The following is a 20,817-nucleotide window of genomic DNA, read 5'->3' on the forward strand; positions in this document are numbered from 1 at the left end:
GACACTCTAGAATCTACACAGAACCATAAACCTCCAACCCAGCAAAAATTTCACATGCAAGATTTCCGCCCTGCGCTCTATGATTAGGTTCACGTCTACGTAAAGATCGAACCGATATCGGACGCGCGGGGAAGAGTCATCCATCCATCCATCTCTCTCCATCAAAATTCATTCACCCACACCGCATCACATCACATCGCATCACATCCAAAACAACACGGCAAAACGGCTCACGGCAAGCCAGAAGCAGAAGGAAAATCTAGCTTTCCACGTTCGCTCTGGGCCTCCCCACACAGACCCATCCGCACCTTGATGGTGTGGTACTTGTATGTACCGGTACTCTACTCCGTAAGTCTCCATCTACGAAGCGAACTCCGTGTCGGTGTTCAAAGGTCGGTGTTGGGACTGAGTAGGTATGTACCTACCTGTACAATCGAAACCCGATTACCCTGCCACCCTACTAGATGCCCTCTCCGGTATTTTAACTTTTCTTTCGATAACTAGCGCTCAGGGTATCTAGGTACCTACCTAGTTATGCTATACCGGTTGGATAATTTGTTTAGGGGTTTGAGTTTTAGTGTGGTGTGAGTCTTAAAGGGTCAGAGAGCTAGAATGCTAGATGCTAGAATGTTAGAGTCATACGTATCTAGAGCAGTACACATAAACAGAGACAGATACTTTTGTATCACCCATCTATAGTCATCGTGGGAACACATGTGTTTTTGGGATATTAAATAGGTTTGTTATATTATTTATATTGATATTCTAGCAAATACTGGTATCGTAAGCAAATATATTGCATGCCGGTACTTTCTCCGAAATGTACTATATTATCTATTCCATCGCCTATCCACCCATTCGTTTGGCACTCAATCCACATCTAAAGCAAAAAGCCCTTTGACACGCAAACCCATCTTTTCCGCATTTCCTGAGCGTTCCTCCGGGCGTTTTTACCATTCCTGGACTATGTGGTGAATCTCTCAATCCCCTCTTTCTCATAAGATCTCTTCGGGTAGGTGTGGTATAGTCAAGAAGAGGCGTTCTTGACTTCCTTGATTCACTGCGAGTGGGCGTGATGATACCCCCTCTCCTCTTGTGTGGTGATACAGTAGGCGTTCTGTTGCCATTGATCATATTCTGGAGAGCTAGATCTTCAGAGTCGGATGTAGGTGTCTCAATTTCTTGGTTAAAGTGATGTGATGGGGTAAGGGGCGTGTTCTCTTTCTCATCCAGGTCAACGAATTTTCGTTTGGGGCGAGGTGTAGGGGAGGACCGAGTAGGCGACGACGTACGCGGTACAGGACCGTTATCAACAGAATTTCTTCTCTGTTGCATTCTCGACTGTATCCTTTCATCTACTGCAACAGTAGGTGAAGACTCAACTTGCGAAGTTGAGGGAATAACAGCACTACTGCTGAATTTTCTGTTTGTTCTATGTTTCCTCCGTGTGTCCAGAGCACTTCTTGGAGACGTTTCCGGAAGTTGATCGATATCAAATATATCAATATCAGTCTCATTTACTCTATTTGATAGAGCAACTGCAACATCAATATCAACAATTTCAGGCTCAGGCTCAGATTTCATTTCGAGTGTAGGTTTTTCGGGAGAAGTGATAGGTAGAGACTGTGGCCATTCGGCGCTGAGCTCGTCAAACTCATCAAAATCTTTGAGGACGCTCAACCCTTCCTTCGGCGGTACAAAAGCGACGGCATTTGTTTTTGAGACTGCTACTTGTTTTCCCTCCCGTCTGATGGTAGTTTGAGGCCCCTTTTGTTTGTCCTTTCCTGGCAATGAGCAGAGGAATAAAACGTCATCTTCCTCAAGGCCAAGGCTCAACTCATCAACTTCCTCTGCCACAAACTTCGTTGTGCTTTTCCTTTGAGAAGGTTCTGATTTCCTACTAGTTTCATCTTTCAATTTGCTACTACTAGATTTTCTTGCTCCTTCATTGAGCTTGGTTGTTGAACCTTTTGAATGTCGCGTCGCCTCAAGATTAGACCCGGTTTCTTCATCTGAGAATTCGTAGGCGGGATTAACAGTGACTGGCGAAATCCTCTGAACTCTAGGGCCGGTATGTGCAGGAAGTTCCGGCTGATCATCACTTTCTTCCGAAGATTCCAAATCAGAGCTCCTCAGATTCAAGGCTTCTTCGTCTACATCTATCGGTCTGACATCGGTCAAGTCAAATACACTGGCGTCTCGAGCCAAATCTTTGTGTAGTCTACGGTCCAAAGATTTGATTGTGGCAACAGCATCTGACCAACTAACTAAAGTCGAAGCCTGCTGTGCAGGCTTTCGAGTTCTGGAAGATCGTTGGAAGGAGGATATCGGGTGCGAACTATGGGATGCAGATCTTATGCTCGATTCTGGTTCTTGATCTTTTTCATCATATGACCCACGAGAACCTCGTCTAGTTGAGCATTCCTTAGACCACAAATGGAGATATTTTTTGCGGTACCTCTGTTTCCAAGAAACTCTCGAGTGCCGGCTATTTAGAATTTCTAATCCTTCCCATATAGATTCCCTTGCAAATGGGAGACCCTGATCGCGTGCTTCAGCTACCTTTGCGATGAGCATCTTGTCTTCTTCTTCCGTGAATAAATTGTGTCCTCGTGGTGAGCCAGCATGACTTGAAGTGCTCAATCCGTCCGAAAGCAATGTTGGTTTATATGTAGCTCTTGGAGTTCCTTTTGCGCCTCGTCCTCTTGGTAAAGCCCATATCGACTCAGAAATACCAGGAGATGGACTGCGCTCAGTTTCTGGCTCTGGAATAAAAGCTCTCAATGCTGACTGCTTTCTCGGTCCTAGTGAAGGCAGTTCAGGTGTTCTCCAGGCTGGTTCGATATTGGTGTCTTCGTGACTTTGCTTTTGTGAAATGAGGCTCACAATTTGAGGGGCAACTTCAGGTCCAAATGAACGTAGAATTTCATTATATGAAGGAAAAGAAACGCTGAGTCCTTCAGATTGTATATTCTGACGCTGTTGTAAATCGTTTTTAGGGGTGCTATTCCGAATGGATTCTGTCTCTGTCGTAGATACCATGTCAAGAAAAGGCTCCTGATTCGATTCACCGTAGCCACGTAAAATAATGTCGTCCTCCTCCACATCCTCATCACTCATCTCGGCCGCGTCGTCTTTATCAAGTATTTTGTCGCGTACGTTATCTTCCTCTCCCCTATCATCTCCTTCTTCCACATTGCTATATTCGTCGCCCGATGTCTCTGTGACACTCTCTGGTTCGACGGTCAAGGCTCTTAACAGATTACCTCCCGCCTTTTTACCTCCAGCATCTCGCTCATCATGCATCTCTTTCAAATGCCCATTATCAACCAATATTTCCCCAGTAAGCAAGTCGATTTCATCTCCAACTCCATCGAAATCTTTCCCATATTTTTCGAAGATTGATTCGAATGTTGATTTTAATTTGTAGTCGAGTCGAGCTCTCTTTTGTTGAAGTTCTTGATCGGGATCGTATCCAGGTTCGTAGATTATATCGTCGTTCTCGTCATCGACAATAAAATCGTCTTCCTCGGTGTCACTATAATCCTCAGAGTACTCGTCGTTAACTTCGAGGTCAACGAGATTGGAAACGGCGGGCGTCGTCTGCCTTTCTGTTGGAGATTCCATATTGATAATTCGCAATCATGTCCGAAATTTGAGAATGTTGTGGGAATCATGAAAGTGCGTAGTTGTACATCACTATTTCAGTAAATGGAGATCAGAAGTTAATCAACGTCGCGAGCCGTATTTCATAAAGTCTCGGGAATACGCGTTGGGTTCGTGTAAATTACATTGTACCAGGTAGGTACATGCATAAAGCTTAAAAGTAGATTGGCGGGGTTGCATAGGTGACTGAGCTAACCTTAGATTATGTAAGCATGCATTTAGCTTTACCGTACGAAATACGTCAAGGTATCAATCATGTCAGTCGGATCAATACGTCTCAGATCCAACTATAAAATCAGTGAATCTACAAATCTTCTTATTCTAGAATTCTCTTGGACTTTTGATGGACCAAAATGCCAGAGATCCATTGGTCGATAGATTCTTGATGATTCTCCATAAATTAATGTGAACAGTTACCAGCAGTCAAACATCCACAACATGTATTGTCAAAAGTGTCGGACATCATTGAAACTTGATAGCTCTTTGGAGGATCTGAACCCCGCGGCATTTGATTTGTTAGTTGGTTCGTAATTATTCTCTAGATCATCTACATACCATGTTGAGAAGAACCAGAGCTTATTAACATTGATTTCTAGGTGCAGCCTCACAAAACCAAGCCAAAAACATCCCCCCTTCGCGACCAGCATATCCTCAAGACCGAAAGCAACTATATGATCGTGTCTCGAAGCATGCCGGTCCACCAACTTTCAAGCGGACAATCTCCGCTCCCCGTCGACATGAATCTAATCTATCAGATACGTTGAGAAGTGGCACGAACAATCCAGCCATGTCTTTTGTCATGTTGACGGAGTCACAAGTCGTACCGCCATCTGTTGCCAAATCACCAGACGCTACAAGCCCGGATAAACTGAATCAAGATGACTTACCTGGCAGCGATGCAGCAGGTGATGGGGGTAAAGCAATGTCGCAAGAAATGGAGCGGGTATCAAGACTTTTCGAGATTCTTACAGCGAAATCCGATATCGATCATCCTATTTGTGTTGAATGTACAGAGATGCTTGTTGATGGATTACAAAAGCGATTAGAAGCTGCGACCCGAGAAAGGGATGCGTATGTTGGATTTTTGAAGCAGGTCAACGCCGAAGTACCAACAGAGGAGGAGGTGAAGGAAGCCAATGACCTCCTTGCAAAGGTACAAGCAGAGGAGGTCGCGGCAATAGAGGAACTAAAGAAGATCGAAGCGGAAACTGCTGCAGTAAACGAAGAAAATGCACAGCTGGAAGAAGAGGCCAGAGCTCTTGATTTTGAGGAAGAAAAATTCTGGAGTGATCGAAATGAGTTTGCAATGAAGCTCTCGGAGTTTCAAAACATACGGGATAGTATCAATCTCCAATATGATCATGATTCACAGCTACTGGATAAGTTACAAAGGACGAATGTCTATAACGATACATTTTGCATAAGCCATGATGGAAAGTTTGGTACAATAAATGGCCTGCGACTTGGACGACTCTCAAGTGTGCCGGTTGACTGGCCGGAAATTAACGCAGCATGGGGACACGCATTACTTCTTCTAGCTACAGTTGCTGGTCGTCTCAACTTCAAATTCGATGGATATGAGCTTCAGCCTATGGGCTCTACTTCTCGAATAATACGTTTTGATTATCCCTCGCCGTCTGCAAGTCGTTCTAGCTCACAACGCGTCAACATACCTAAACCACCCAAGAAATCGATTCTTGAACTTCATTCATCTGGTGATATGCCCCTTGGCCTTACATTCATGCATCGCAAATTTGATATAGCTATGGAGGCATTCCTTGAATGCATGCGTCAATTAGGTGCTTTTGTTGAGCAGGAATCTGCCAAGAACTCTGAAACTGGAAGGGGTCTTAAATTACCATATAAAATCGAAGGGGAGAAGATAGGTGAAATTAGTATAAAACTAGGGATAGCACAAGATGATGCGTGGAGTAAAGCGTGCAAGTACACTCTCACATGCTGCAAATTCTTGTTAGCTCACGCTAGTAATGTTAACACTACGAGGAGGAGTATATAAATAATGATTTTGGATGCACAGGGGACTTACGGCGCATTAGGTCAAAGAATGGAAATGTAGAGAAGGCGTTTCTGGCACTTGGACTGGACTTACGGCGTTTAATATGATCACAATGTTTTCACTACGCACACTTTTAGAGGCAGTTTGAAAAATGCAACATTTGTTATTATGCTATCATTCTATATTTCGAAGCACCTGATTTTTTCAGTCCAATTTAGATTTTGCAAAAGTATATAAATCAAACTCTCTTTGTCAATTTTGTTGAAGCGAAACTTCCAATCTAAGTCTCCTTTTTTTGTGTGTTATTCTCTTTTCTTGTTTTTTTTTGGTTGGCAAGGTTGCCTTTTCGAAACTTTTAAATCACGTTATCGTAGATAGGTCGTCTCCAAGTGGCCAGCTACATGGCAAGGTCAGACAATCTTTCTGCGGGCACATTGTCTTTCCTCTCAGCTCTTCTCTCCTGGGTCTTGGCACGATCATTAGCTCTACCTGCATCTTGCTTGTGATGGAAGAATTCCTGGTCCCAGGTAGAACGCTCGCTGAGAGCCTTTTCTTTTGCGTGGTGTACCTTGTTGTGTCGTTGATCCCGAACGAGAGATCCGACTTCGTGTCTCTGGGAGTATTTTCTGGATGTCATGGTTAGGGGTTTTGTTGGGGTTTTGTGGTTGTGAAAGGTGGGAATGTGCTTGGGGTTACTTGGAAATCGATGGTTTGATTTGCTAGGGTAGTATCACGGGTTCAAGGGGACTGGTTGCTGATGCGAAGTGTGATTGATGTGGTGGTTGATGTTCTGATTAGATTGAAGAAGCTGAGGAGAAAAAGAGATATTGGATTGAATCGAATCTGACAATGCTATATATAGTCGTCGAGATATATTGTTTTCTACTTGTTTTCAACATGAATAGGTACCTTTCAAGTGTTGTTCATCTTCTGTACCTTAACAGACTGAAGAATCAATAACAGAACAACCTCTTATGTCGACTTTCGCACCATCCTCGTGAAGCTCAAACGATTTGGGAAGGATCCCTCTGTGTGAGCGAGAAACTCCACGGATGTTTCATATTTCACAATCCGACTTGATAAAATGGACCAAAGGCAATAATAGATAAGAATGGAAAGCACAACATGCACTCGAAGAATCAATGCCGAGATGTCGATACGTGTAAAATTCAGGAGTAGTCACGGAAGCGATTTCGATTTCTTTTATCCTTTGTTATCATATCATATCATTTCACGACAATCCGAGGGATAAATAAATTATCGCACTTGATATATCATCCCATCACTCTCTAAAGTGTACACCTATACCTCACCTAACCCCTTAAGACCAATAAAGTATCAAGTAAGTAGTCCTCAGTCCCAAACCACTTCTCCATTCAACCCTCCCAAATCATGTGAAAGACCACCACCTTAAGTACTATTTCGCGCCATCTTCAAAATTCACACTCCGACCATATCTCTCTCTACATTCCCAAGCTGAGAACGCTCAGTGAAGATCCGTTCTACTCTCAAATCTTCATCTCTACCTCACGATACCAATACGCGAGACAGAAAATCTTTTCTGGTGTCTTGGATTTTTCGGAAATATTAGTACTGAATGTAGACCGGTATGTATGACTAGTGTTTCATACCCGAAGAAAAGCAAAATAGAAAAATAGAAAAATAGAAAAATAGAAAAATAGAAAAATAGAAAAATAGAAAAATAGAAAAATAGAAAAATAGAAAAATAGAAAAATAGAAAAATAGAAAAATAGAAAAATAGAAAAATAGAAAAATAGAAAAATAGAAAAATAGAAAAATAGAAAAATAGAAAAATAGAAAAATAGAAAAATACTTCAGTATCACTAAAGCAAATACAGTCATTTTCCTAAGTCAAGGTAACTATCATTATCTTTTTCTTACATTTGATACATCAAGAATAATTTCATGTATTCGAAGAACTGTTGTACAGTTGGTCTCATTTCTCATTATCATTAAAAGCATCTAGGTGTTCACACCTCAGCTTAGGTAGGTAGCCAAGCAAACATATATAACAAGCAAGCTATGCAAAAAGCTCACTACCAGGTATATCATCAAAACTCCTGAAATCGTCATCCCGCCCATATAACTACAGATTTCCCATTCTTCTCAAATACTCACAGATGTCAAGCTCGAATCCCAAATTTCCCTCCACCTTTCACAAAGTCCACTCAATTTCCCTCCATAACCTGCGCAATGGGAATCTTTTCAATCTTACTATTCTGTTCCTGATCCCTACTGACTTGATAGAAATCATCACAAAAATCAGAACACTGCATAACCTTCAAGAATTCTTCATCGTGAGTAATAATGATAAGTTGGAAATTTGCTTGTTGTTGACGGGATTTAATGATGTCGTGTAAAGATTGTGCGAGTGCTTTGATGTTGTCTTGGTCTAGATTAGTGGTAGGTTCATCGAGTGCAATGAGCTGTGAATCATGTCAGAGTCGTATCAATCAAATTCAAGAAGGGAAGGAGAAACGAAAGAAAACTTACACCACAGTTGATACCGAAACATTCAGCTAGCGCCAAACGAATGATGATACAAGCCAAAACTTTTTGACCAGCACTGCAACGACCACGCATATCCATCTCGACATCTTGCTTAACCATCACAACTCGATATTTATAATTTGTCTTCTTATTACCAGCTAAGGTTTCGCCCTCATCTTTCTCAGAACGAATCATGATCGTATCGACATCCGTACCCTGATAAGTAGTCTGCCACAATTCCCCAGCAATTCGATTAATTTCCTCCATCTTCACACTATGAAATTTGACAATTGCTTTGTCCATAGCTGTAATCATCTTACCTAAATCCTCAATAGCAGCCTTTGTGGTCTTAACTTTGATCATAGCTGTGCGATACTCTGATCGAGCATTTTTGTAATTCAGATCCCAGTCCTGTAAATATTGTGCCAAGTTTTGATCCTTTTCTGAGAGAACGGCTGTTTTCTGTTGATAGAGGCGACGGTGGTCGTAGAACGTCGCTTGTATTCTCTCGGCCTCCTTTGTTAGAGTTTGAAAATTTCCTTCCACATTTTGAGACTCCAAATCAATAGTTTGTTTCTTGTAAACCTCTAGTTTAGCCAATTCTTGACGATAGAGGATATTGTCGCTGATGTTTGTCTTTAGTCGATCGGAATCACTCTTCTTGGCTCGGAGTGCATTCAACTCGGTTGTAATACCATTCATTTCTTCGCTGATACGCTTCTGATCCTGTTGAATGGATTTGATTGCTCGCTCGCAAGCAGCAAGATTTTCAGGGCCACTGTTGTCAATATATCCATTGATATTTTTCTCATGTTGCAGGAATTGACGGACAGTGTCTGCCAACTTCTCCTTTTGAGATCGGACTTCTCTTTCCTTTGCATGACCTTGCTGTTGAATATCTTCATATTTAGCCTTTGCAGTATCAATTTTGGGTTTCAAAATTTCCAGCTCGGCATCAGCACGATTCATGGTTTCACGTTGCTGTGTGCTGCTCTCGAGAAGCTCATCAATCTCCTTTCGCAAAGCTTGTTTCTTTGCCAAACCGTGAATGACATCCCGAAGTCTTTGCGATTTGCGAGAAAGATCACGCTCCACGTCGTTTATCTTGTCCTTAGCTGCATCTTTCTCGGATGAAATTTTCGACAATTGTTCTCTGACCTCGCGCATACTTTCGCTACAAGCTGTCTGTCGTTCTTGAATATCGTCAGCAGTCATGATGCTCCCAGCAATGCTTTGCTGCGAGGCTAAACTATCAATCTTTGCCTCGTGATCCGTAATATCACTATGGTACCTAATGATGGAGGAGATGATATGTGTCAGAGATTCGACATCTCTCTGTCTAGCGTTCTTGCGTTCAACAATACTGTCGTGATGCTCAACTTCTTCAAGTAATCTTTGCTTCTCATCTTCCGCCTTCTTCATATCTTGCTCAACGTTTGGGATTTCGTCCTTAAGAGATTGATAAATGTCATACTGCGATTGAGCAGCTTTTGCAGTCTTCAACTGTTCATTGTACATCTCCAGCTCTCCCTGCAATCTTTCTCGGGCGTCTTTGTTGAGAAGTTTCTGAATTTTCTTCATGGCGGCTGAACGATGTGATTCTTCTGCGAAACCTCTCTCACAGAGTTTGCACATATCCTTAGTCTGAATGGTGGTTAAGCATTGGGTAAAATATTCGATCTTGTGTTTAAAGCCATCGATATTATCTCGGATCTCATCACGCTCTTCCTCCAGCTGATTCAGCTCCCTAGGATATTCTTCAACACTTACTAATGGCTTCAAGTCTTCATCCTTTATAGAGTTAAGCACAGCATTCTCACAAGCCTTTAATTGCTCCTTCTTAGCTTTGAAGTCTTCACGAAGTGCATTGAATCGAAAACCTGCTTCAGAGTGAGATTTCTTCGCGGCTTCTTGTTCATTTGTTGCGTCTGAAACTTCATCTTTCTCTCTGTCCAATGCACGTTGGAAATCCTTTGCGAGAGTATCAACTTGCCAGTCTGAACCGAGAATTGAATCGAGCTTTGCGCCGTGGGTCGCTTTCATGGTGTCTAGTTTCCCCTTGGTTTTTTTCAATTCCCCCATAACATAATCGAGTTGCGCGCGGTCATTCGAACGCTTATTGATCTCGAAAGCCTCTTTCCTCAATGACTTTTCCTCGTCTTCGAGCTCGCGCAAGCGTCCATTACTAGTGCCGATGCGACTGTCCCAACCTGCACTGTCAAACTGAGTCCTGAGCTTCTCCAGCAGATCCTTGGTCTCATTGTGGGAGGCCTCAAGACCGGTTTTGTCACCTTCGTCGAATTGGATAAAACCCAATTCTGTTTGTTTAGGACCGACTTTCCTTTCATTGTTAGAGATTGTTTGTTTGGCCGTGACCTTTTCTTGAACACGTATTGCGTGCTGGTTCTGGAGTTCCGTCAACGTAGTCTGGACATTTTTCAATTCGTCATTAGTAGCTGTCTTGGCTCGCTCCAATTCCCGTTCCTTGTCGCGAGACAACTTTTTGATTCTCTCGATAAATTCATTCACTCGAGACTCGTTGATGTCGTCATCGTAACCTCGAATGGAATGCTTGGATGCAGCACTCTTAACCAATTGAACTCGAGATTCAAGCTCCCCTTCATAGGCTTGTCTCAAGGCTTGTTGGCGACCTAAATCTGCTTGCTTTTTGCCCAATTCGGTAGTGTTCGCCGATACCTTCTGCTGCTGATCACGATATTGTTTCTGTAATTGTTCGTCTTGCTGTTCCATCTCCAGTATACGATCCGCGTATTGATCTAATGTTGATTTGAGCCATTCATCTGATTCGGAAAGTGGCTTGATTCTCTTTTGAAGAGACTCTAGATTTTCTTCACTGAACTTGACCCGCTCTTTGTTAGTCCTGAGCTTTTGAACTAGTTCCCAAAACTCGGCCGCCTGTGCCTGTTTTGCGTCAACCACTTCTCGAACTGCTTCCATGTTGGCTTTGTCTTTCAAGGCCTCTTCAGACAGCTGATCTATTTGAGCCGAAAGTTCTTCACAGCGGCTCTTGGTTTTTTCTCCTTTATCCTTGTTATCCTTAGCAATCGACTCGTCTGCTATCATGCCTTTAATTTGCTGAGCGTAATCCTTCTTCAAAGATTTGAGACTGTCAACAGCCTTGGTATATTTTGTTGCTTCGAATATATCATCAAACTTCTTCTTGAGCTGTGAAGGCTCGCTCATCGGCCATAATGAATCATCTTGGTGACAGAAAATAACATTGTCCAAAACAGCTTCAGAAACGCCTAAAGCTGTTTGCATTATCTTGTCGATTTCACCAACTTTGTGAGATACGGCAGTTCTCTCGCCACCATTATTGACCATTAATCCGGCATCTAGGGTCTTCATCTTTCTGGCTGTCTTTGTAACCGTGAGTTGCATACTTCTCGTAATGACCATTCTCGATCCGGTCGTACTTTGAAATGAGAGTTTGACTTGTGCCAGTACTTCTTTCTCGCCGCAGAGCTGTATCCAAGTAAGCATCTTGCGTTAAAACACATGTGAAAGGACCATGAGCAACATACTTTAGGGTCATGAATAAAAGCCCCTCCAACCTTACTATTCGGTGGTTGTGCGCCAGTTGTAGCATACTTCAAGCATTCGATGATTGTCTAGTCTCTAATTTAGCCAAACCCTGGAGGGTAGTACCTGCAAGCAAATACGTACAGTTTTCCCCGAACCATTGAGTCCGACGATGAGTGTGAGAGGGGTGTTGAACGAAATATTCTCCCAACCCTTATGATCGAAGGATCGCACCCTGTAAGAACGAAACCTAATAAGATCAACTATCCTAATATATGTTTGGCATCAATGAGACTAACCCGCATATTCTCATCTTTTCTATTTTCGACATCTTGTTGATTAGTGATGTCTGTTACAGCCTGTTGAGTTCTGGCGATTAAAGAAGAAAGTTGATGATTGCGAAGAGATTATCGATGGCCTGGAATAATGAAGTCAGTACTGTAATTAATGTAAGAGACACGGGGTTAAAATAACGAAATGTGGCTACCTTTTCTTCTGCGCCTGTCTATATTGTATGTATGCGTGAGTTTGAATTAGCAGATTGGTGACAATTGAAGAAACCAATAGATATGACGCTCCGCTGGGCCACTGCCGTGGAGGCTTTTTCGCTTCGCTCCAGATAATGAGATATTCTGCGAAGTTGAAGAAATGATGAATGACAGGGACGTTGTAAGTGGTGATTGAATTGTAGAAGAAAAAAGTTGTTGTAGAGGTTGAAGTTGAACGCGCAGTACGATAGATTGAGATGAAAAGAAACGCGTTCAAAGAGCACGCAGTCACGTGATAGATTCTAGGCAACTGATCCGAGTGTCCCTCATTACTTGCGTCTGGAACTAGGTACGGAGCGGCGTGGGACGGGATTTAATTACTACTTATTAGGTACTACTACTGCTAGCTGGAGGTACTGCTCTGTTGTTCGGGTTCGGATACGGGATTGATAGCCTTGATAGAACGGGAACGGGATAGATAGGATTAGTCAGGCTCAGGTCAGGTCAGGCTAGATAGATGTGTCAATGCATTCTCACTCATTCCCCGCCGCCAAGTTGGCTCGTTGGGTCCGAGTAGCAGGTACACTGTGGACAGGAGAATAGGTACCTAAGCACCCCTAGACTCTAGAGCAGAAGCTAAGTGAATCGATGACGTTGACAATGTCATCCGATTTCACTCCAAACATTACGATGCTCGGAGTTGGAGTACCCGACGACGGAATCTAGCTCAAGGGGGAGAGATGAAGGAAAAAAGAAAATTGGATCAGACAAAAGAAAAGGAGGAGAGAGGTAGGTATGTACGAGGAAATGGATATATATAGATAGACAGACAGATAGACAGACAGATAGATATATAGATAAATAGATACCTAGATAGGCATTCGACTATAATTTAAAGTTCTACTATAAGTTGATATAATATCTAGTACTCTTGTTCTGAACATGTTTATTCCATATACCGATCAATACATATATATACGATATATACGATATATATGTATAGGTACCTAGTATATCGGTATATTATATTACATTGAAATTTATCCTCATAGAATAAAACAAAGCAATCATCTTATACTCGTAGTAAGTAATGTTTAACCAAGACGCAACATATCTCTCGATTCATCCACTTGTCCTGAGAACAATTGATTAATCAATCCGGAACTTCCTTTCTTTTGTCTCTTATTCATAGATGTGTATGCTATAGCTATCATTCTGGATATGACCCTGCGCATTTGATAATAGCACCTTTGACCATACGCCTTCCCTCACATCTATTTCTCTTCTTCCATAAGGACATCCGACATCGACATCCGACATACGACATCTTACATCTAGAATCGAAAATCCCACATCTTTTCCATACCACACAGATCTTGGATGACCTACGTACATACCAGGCATACTAACCGTCTTCACTCTAAAGAAAACAACAAAAAAAAACATCACATTTTCACAATTGCCATGTTTCTCCATTCCCCATTTTCCCGCCTTATATTTCGTCATTGAAAAGGTACTCCAATACTCCAATACTCCAATACTCCAATACTCCAATACTCCAATACTCCAATACTCCAATACTCCAATACTCCAATACTCCAATACTCAAAGACTCAAAGACTCAAATACTCAAAGACTCAAATCCTCAAATCCTTAAATCCTCAATTCTCCAAATATCTAAATAGGGTGGTAGTAGTAACGGTACCTGATATTACCTACCTACCTACCTAGCTATCATCAATTCATTTCATTATTAATTCCACTCGATTCGTCTCGTCTCGTCTTGAACTTGAACTTCAAATCTCGGGGGGAAAATTTCTTCCCCTCTCTAAAATTCCAGACTTCCCGACAAAGCAGAGCCTCGAGGGCGTCATATCTCAGCACCACATTTTACTTTCTACCCTTCACGATAAACTTATACCTACCTACCTACCTACCCACCGTCCTACTGAGATCCTTCGCGTCCTCACTACCTATCTGCCTCGGATCCAAATGCGCACACAGAGACAGAGACAGAGACACATACAAATAGATCCTCTTCTTCACGCTCATAGCATAATTAGAGTTCGAAAATGTCCGAGGGGGATACATCTATGAATATGAATAATTTGAACTTGGATCCTACCGATTACTTGCAACAACATCATCATGCAGCCAACCTCGGATCCATAGATCGGACACTGTCAGCCTCGCAGGTACGAAAACCTTCAATTTTTTGAAATCTCTTAGTCCTTTCTAGCCTTTCTTACATCTTTTTTTTTTTTTTTTTTTTTTTTTTGGAAAATCCTCATGGCATCCATTTTCAGTATGCTAACTATACATGATCCCAAATCTAGGTCGATCAAAATTTACCCGATACATTAATGTCGGAGATGCTACAGGATAATTTAATGATGGACTTTGATGGTCTACCCGATATGAATATGGATATGAATACCCTTGGCGACAATGGCAACATTCCAAAATCTTTTACCTCACTGAACATGATGTCGCCCGTCGGAAATGAACACGCCGATGATGGGAGAAGGGGAGGAACAAATGATGGAGATGCCCAGATTGAAGAAATCGGGGCGGGCCCTTTACCTGCAGGCTTTGGTGTCCAACCAACCAATACAAGTAACAGCTCAGTCAATGATTTCACGAGACGAAGAAATTGGCAACAAAAGGTGGTGGAAGAGATCAAGGACTTTTTACACGTCTTGACCCCTTTCGGAAAGTTCGTTTTTCTTTCGCCTAGTTGTCAGAGTCTCACTGGATATGCCGCAGAGGAGCTTCAGGGGAAATTTATTGTGGATTACATACATCCAGATGATAGTGCAATGTTTGTGAGGGAGTTCAATGAAGCCATTGCATCGGGTAATAAACTGCGATTCTACCTTCGATTTCGCAAGAAGGACGAGTCCTACGTAATATTCGAGTGTCACGGACATGCCCATTATGCATCAAGGCCGTCGCCAACAGCAGCTGTCCCAATTCCAGACCCAGAAATCCCACCTAGAGAAACGGCGGATTATTGCAGAGGCTTTTTCATGATGGCAAGGAAATATCCAACAAAGAACGCCCTTCTACTGGATTCATTCTTGGAACATAAAACCGAGTTTGAGCGAATGTCAAAGAAAATCAGGGATCTCAAGAGAGAAGAGGAAGAAGAATTCGAAGATAGTGAAAGGAACTGGACGCATCGAAATCCATCAGACTCATCTGAGACGATGACCACAGGCATGAGCGCATCTCTACCTGCGGATCCGAGCCATCCTGATTTCCGAGCGATGCCTCCTCCAGCAAGACCGGATATGTCGTATAGCACGTTGACAAAAGCGAATCTTGAGGATGCGATTTCTAGTCGACAACCCGATTCTATCAAAGATAAAATGCAACGATATGAGGGTGTTGATACTGTAGAAATGCTCACCGGGTTACAATATCGAGATGGTGAAAGAAGTCAAGGGATTAGCACTGGCGCCCGTAGTCCAGCTTTAATTAGAGGCGATGTTGGAATTGCCATACCAATTGACAAGGATGGCCGTCTGGGGGATAAGAAAAAGAAGATGAAGCTAGCAGATGAATATGTTTGCGCAGATTGTGGTATGTATCATGTTTATTTTCTTTCCCTAATAGTACGAACAGAAAGCTAACATTATTTAAAGGTGTCATGGATTCGCCAGAATGGCGGAAAGGTCCCAAGGGTCCCAAAACGCTCTGCAACGCCTGCGGACTTCGCTGGGCAAAGAAAGAAAAGAAACCACAGGCCGGGTCGGCACCAGCGCCTTCAAATACCCTCACGGGACCTTCTCCAGGCCCTTGAAGATATTGTGCCGACTCTTTTACGAATACGACATGATTGATATACAAGGCGTTTGGATCAGGGGATTTATATTAAATTCAGCATGGAGTTTGACGGGGATGGTGTTTTAGAGGGTTCATGACTTCAATACCCAATTGGCTAGTTTCAAAGGCCGGCGTTTCTCCTTTATATCTTGGACTGAAATGTCAGATGATTTGCTTCGCGTGTTTTGAATCTCAAGAGGGCTACCTAGCTATAGTGGATGGATTTAAAACCATTTCATGTCTTGTCTTGTCAGTTTAATGATTGATTTTATGCGCGCTATGAATGACGTATCTAGTATTCTCCCATGACGAAATAAGAGATGATTGTTTTATGGAGTGTATTCAATCTTTTTGTGAGGGGTTATTGTGATGCAAGCCCGATATATCGTAGTCGTATCTATATTATTTTAATTCAGAGTTTCTCTCTCTCTCTCTCTCGTCCTCCTCCTCCTCCCTGCCACCGTATACATACGATATATATTTGGTTAGTTTGGGAACTGTGACGTCATCAAAATACTTCACTTCTTACAAGGTACGAGTAGATAGGTAATGAATAGGAGGAGAGTGTGAGGTGTAATTGTATATCGAGGTATATCGAGCTAGTTTTCAATAGTAACTAACGTATCGTATGGATTTCGAAATATTAGAGGGAAGGGGGGTATTGAAATTTTATATTTCGGTGGGATTGTGAATGGTGAATGGTGAATGGTGAGTTTTGAACGGAACTTGGAGTGTGTGTTATTAGTTGTACTTTGTAGATATTGAAGAAATTGAAGGAACTGAAGATACTGAAGATACTGAAGATACTGAAGATACTGAAGATACTGAAGATACTGAAGATACTGAAGATACTGAAGATACTGAAGATACTGAAGATACTGAAGATACTGAAGATACTGAAGATACTGAAGAAACTGCTAGGTAATTTATAGTTTTGTACCTAGATAGATAGATACTCAAGCAATAGCAAGATTAAGATTACAACATATACCATATACAATCTGTAACCCAAAATACATACATAGATACTCGATAAACTAACTAACTAATCAATCACCTACAACAAAAGAACCAAACCAAACCAACAGAGAGAAAAAAACACAAAATCCATAATCACAAATTCCTCATCCCCTCTCTCGTATACGCCTCTCCCTTTGTCCGTTTCTTCACCGTCTGAACCGTTGCCTTCGCTCCCCGATTCACCGGCACCGGCACTCTAGACGCTCCCCCCGGTGCATGCTTAACCCTCGACGTAACCCTCTCTACCGTTAGTTTCGCTGCACTCTTCGCCTTCGCTGTGATTTTCTCCGCAGGAGCTCCCGCTGCGCTCTTAGCTTTTGATGCTATTTTCCCCTTCGCGCTTCCCGATGCGCTTTTAGCTTTCGATGCCATTTTCCCCTTCGCACTGCCCGCTGCGCTTTTAGCTTTCGATGCGATTTTCTCGCCGGAACTTCTGGCCGCCTCTCTCGCTCGCTTTATCCGTCGCTTTCTCGTATACTCTGCCTGCACTTTTGGCTTTTGAAGATGCATTCTCAATGACGTCTTCCGCTTGTGCTTTCCGGGTTGCGTACGCATCATAGCCACCTTTGACGCCGTCTTTAGCTTTGGCTATTACTCTTTCATATGCATCACCAGCTAGATCCTCCACCTTCGAAGCACCTTTTTGAAACTCTCCTCTGACACCTTCCTTTGCATCTGAATATGCTGTTTGATAATCCGGAATCGGGTGTTCTCTTCTTTTCCCGAACCAGTCGGAGCCAGGTGATCCAGTGTATTCGTAAGCACTAACCGCCGTTTCTCTTCCCCTCACTACCGACTCTCTCAAGGACTTCGTAATCGCAGCGAGAAAACCTGTAAGCCAAGCGACCAACGCTGCCCATCCAACCACATACAAGAGAACCAGCAATGCACCCAGGGATAACAGAGCCAAAACGGCCAAGAGATCCTTAACTCCCTTATATCTCCCACCCACTTTCTTTTTCTTCTCTGCCACGAAATCTAGAAGTGGTTCGACGGGTTTACCTTTTTCTTTGTAGTAAAATACCGCTCCCGCAGTCGTGACGTCAAACACGCTCTGACCATCCATATCACCACCCGGCTTTGAATTTCCCGCCCAGTATCTCTTCGTGACGGGCCAGATTGCAATTTTGACCCCTGCCTCGTGCGTAAAACCGGGAGGGTTATGATCTGCCAGTTTCTTTTGCACATCTTGAAGGCGACGAAGAGCTCTTAGACCGGCGTTTGATTCAAGGCGTGCCTTGCCTGCATTCCTGTAGCCGAGCACATAACCCTCTGCTTTCGCGCGTTCGATTTCCAATTCTTCGTGATCTCGGTTCCAGTTGTTTTGAACGACGGTTTTGGATAAGGTCCAGGAGTTTTGGAGAATGGACGTGTGTTCGTCGGGTTTGTAGGCGGTGCCGGGGAGGAGAGAGACGGTGTGGATTATGGTTGGGGAGATGCGGATGCAGATGGATAGGTAAGCGGCGCTGGAGAATATGTTGTGGAGGGCTTGGTATAGGGCTGTAGCTTTGGGGGTGACGGTTTCGGGACCGGCAGGAAGAAGCGTGAGGTAGTTGAAGAGAGGCATGAAGAGGAGTAGTACTTGGGCGGTCAATTTTGTGCAATCCTTGTGAAAATTAGGGGTCAGAGATGCTCCGCCCAAGAGAGTGCGAATAGATCTGTGGCGGAGGTCCTGACGACTGTAGCCTACAGAGTAAGAGATGTCAGTTTGGATTGCAATCAAAGTTTTCATCTGCTGATCCTTGGAGTATCATACCTTCACCATCGAGAAGTGCACGATCTAAACCATGAAGAAATTCTTCCCCCTCTTTAGTGTTTCCCCATAGAACTGACGAAAAAACCCTGGCCTCTAATATCTTTACAATAATACCAACAATGAGATATTTTCTTGTACTCGTATCGAGCAACATCTCATCCCATCCTCCAACTACAGCATCTGGCTCAGCAACAAGTTCCACGTATCTGTAAAACTCCTCCGGCATCTTAATAGCCCAGGGTTCGTGAAACCCTTCCTGTAATTCTTGAAACCCAAAAAACTCTGTAGCAAACCTGACTATCGCTAAAAACAAATTGGCATATTCATCCTTAAACCATGCATTACTGCGATCTCCAGCTGGATGCGGAGGATGCTCAAGTTGAAGGGGCATAAAGCGTTTGAAGTCGGCCATAGTAGTAGGTTGTGCCTGGGCTTTTCCAAACCACCTCCGTCCCCTGGCCGGCACTTGATTTGTTACATTTGGGTTGTCAGCTTCGGCCAATGCCTCTTTTGCCACCGGAGGAAGAACTTCAGACTCTTCCACTGCTTGGGATGCTGCACTTGCAGGGATGATGTCTGTGACGGGACTGCTGGTTAGGCTATTGAGCAGTGTTAGCCCTTTCGTTTTATCACCCTCTTCTCGCACCGCTAACAATGCTTCTAGGGCTTTATTTCTTCGTTCTTGGATTAAATCTTGGTTGACTATTTGGCTGCCAACTAGTCGCGGTGCATTACGTAGAGTTGTTCCTGTTGTTTGAAACAAAACACTTTTGTCGTCCTCGCCAGGAAGTCTGTCCTCGTCGTCCACATCATCAAGCAGGTTGAAATTGGTTCGATTTCGTGAGAACGACATAATGATGAAGATGATTAAACAATTACAATGTGTATAGCATTTAGATTGAAACTTCACGATCTTGCAATGTTGCAACGTTGATTGATGTTTGTATGTAACAAAAGAAAAGAAAATGAAGGACAATCAGGAAGCTTTCTTCAAAGAAACGAAGAATGCCGGCCATACAAAGAAAATAAAAGCTGGAAGCAATCACCTCTTTTTGTTCTGAATCAAGTCAAGCGATATAATTGAAAGCACTGCAAGGAGTTAAACAATTGTAAATCGCTTTGATTTAAATTTGTGGTATTGTAATCAAGAGTTCGGCTCCCTGACATCTTACTACCAATCCTTGGTCATAAGGTTTGGCCTTGATAGCAAATTTGTTGACGACAAGAATTCTTCTCCCCTAGAAGTTCTGTATTAGCAATCATTTTTAAATACATTAGCAAAAGGTATTACCTTACTGATGAGCTGTACATTCAATTTCCACATCAGTCCCGAGTGGCAATTGGTATACCGCAACGCAAGTCCTGACTGGCTTGGGATCCTTATGGAAGAATTCTGCATAGACTTTGTTCATGGCTGCAAAATTCTGCATGTCAGTCAGGAAGACGTTGACTTTGACAACATTTTCAAGACTACTGCCAGCGGCCTCCAAAACCGCCTGGAGGTTCAAAATTGCTTGTTTCTAGATTTGTTAGTCAATAACGTTGACCTTGGAATCTGTAGATAGGAATTGAGACATACGGTTCGATCAGCAACACCTCCTTCGACAAGCTTCATTGTAGCAACATCCATCCCAATGCTACCGGAGCAATAGACCATTCCTTGACATTTGATGGCTTGGGAGAAGAAGGGCAATGGCGGTGGTGCCTTGTCGGTCGAAACAGCTTCTTTTTGGGGCATCGTGTATAATTTGTGTCCTAAGCTTTTAATAATTGGATCAAGTAACTATAGTTGGATAGAAACGGTGAAGTGTTTGGCTTTGATTTTGTTGTTGAAGTTATTTTGTGAATAGCTGTTGTTGGAATTAGGAAGGTGGGGGGACTGTGGAGGTAATACAAAGATGGCGGGGAATGAGACTGATTTGCCTTCATCGCCGTGGCTTTTCAATCCAACATAATTCCTCTGTTTCCTGTTAGCCAACCAACCATAC

General features: G+C 42.9%; 8 protein-coding genes across 8 annotated transcripts; 2 read left to right on the plus strand and 6 right to left on the minus strand.

Moving 5' to 3' along the window:
- Positions 1-846: 846 nt before the first annotated feature.
- Positions 847-3,627, minus strand: EAE98_001259 (uncharacterized protein; the record flags this gene model as incomplete). The annotated part of the gene is made up of 1 exon (XM_038948877.1): positions 847-3,627. The coding sequence occupies one exon, from the start codon at positions 3,625-3,627 to the stop codon at positions 847-849; it is 2,781 nt and encodes a 926-aa protein (XP_038815143.1).
- A 477-nt stretch (positions 3,628-4,104) lies between these two features.
- Positions 4,105-5,683, plus strand: EAE98_001260 (uncharacterized protein; the record flags this gene model as incomplete). The annotated part of the gene is made up of 2 exons (XM_038948878.1): positions 4,105-4,189; positions 4,263-5,683. The coding sequence occupies 2 exons, from the start codon at positions 4,105-4,107 to the stop codon at positions 5,681-5,683; spliced, it is 1,506 nt and encodes a 501-aa protein (XP_038815144.1).
- Positions 5,684-6,080: 397 nt separating this feature from the next.
- On the minus strand, positions 6,081-6,320 carry EAE98_001261 (uncharacterized protein; the record flags this gene model as incomplete). Its single annotated transcript, XM_038948879.1, has 1 exon — positions 6,081-6,320. The coding sequence occupies one exon, from the start codon at positions 6,318-6,320 to the stop codon at positions 6,081-6,083; it is 240 nt and encodes a 79-aa protein (XP_038815145.1).
- Positions 6,321-7,872: 1,552 nt separating this feature from the next.
- Positions 7,873-12,068, minus strand: EAE98_001262 (uncharacterized protein; the record flags this gene model as incomplete). Its single annotated transcript, XM_038948880.1, has 5 exons — positions 7,873-8,130; positions 8,198-11,680; positions 11,740-11,826; positions 11,882-11,972; positions 12,037-12,068. 5 exons carry the CDS (start codon positions 12,066-12,068, stop codon positions 7,873-7,875), a joined length of 3,951 nt encoding a protein of 1,316 aa, XP_038815146.1.
- A 2,229-nt stretch (positions 12,069-14,297) lies between these two features.
- Positions 14,298-16,030, plus strand: EAE98_001263 (uncharacterized protein; the record flags this gene model as incomplete). Its single annotated transcript, XM_038948881.1, has 3 exons — positions 14,298-14,420; positions 14,562-15,810; positions 15,873-16,030. The coding sequence occupies 3 exons, from the start codon at positions 14,298-14,300 to the stop codon at positions 16,028-16,030; spliced, it is 1,530 nt and encodes a 509-aa protein (XP_038815147.1).
- A 1,136-nt stretch (positions 16,031-17,166) lies between these two features.
- Positions 17,167-17,445, minus strand: EAE98_001264 (uncharacterized protein; the record flags this gene model as incomplete). The annotated part of the gene is made up of 1 exon (XM_038948882.1): positions 17,167-17,445. One exon carries the CDS (start codon positions 17,443-17,445, stop codon positions 17,167-17,169), a length of 279 nt encoding a protein of 92 aa, XP_038815148.1.
- A 28-nt stretch (positions 17,446-17,473) lies between these two features.
- EAE98_001265 (uncharacterized protein) lies at positions 17,474-19,682 on the minus strand (the record flags this gene model as incomplete). The annotated part of the gene is made up of 2 exons (XM_038948883.1): positions 17,474-18,759; positions 18,830-19,682. The coding sequence occupies 2 exons, from the start codon at positions 19,680-19,682 to the stop codon at positions 17,474-17,476; spliced, it is 2,139 nt and encodes a 712-aa protein (XP_038815149.1).
- Positions 19,683-20,000: 318 nt separating this feature from the next.
- Positions 20,001-20,567, minus strand: EAE98_001266 (uncharacterized protein; the record flags this gene model as incomplete). Its single annotated transcript, XM_038948884.1, has 3 exons — positions 20,001-20,067; positions 20,126-20,349; positions 20,409-20,567. The coding sequence occupies 3 exons, from the start codon at positions 20,565-20,567 to the stop codon at positions 20,001-20,003; spliced, it is 450 nt and encodes a 149-aa protein (XP_038815150.1).
- Between the last annotated feature and the right edge of the window lie 250 nt (positions 20,568-20,817).

The sequence above is a fragment of the Botrytis deweyae genome (assembly GCF_014898535.1).
Source record: "Botrytis deweyae strain B1 chromosome Unknown BDEW_002, whole genome shotgun sequence".
Classification (NCBI taxonomy): Eukaryota; Fungi; Ascomycota; class Leotiomycetes; order Helotiales; family Sclerotiniaceae; genus Botrytis; species Botrytis deweyae.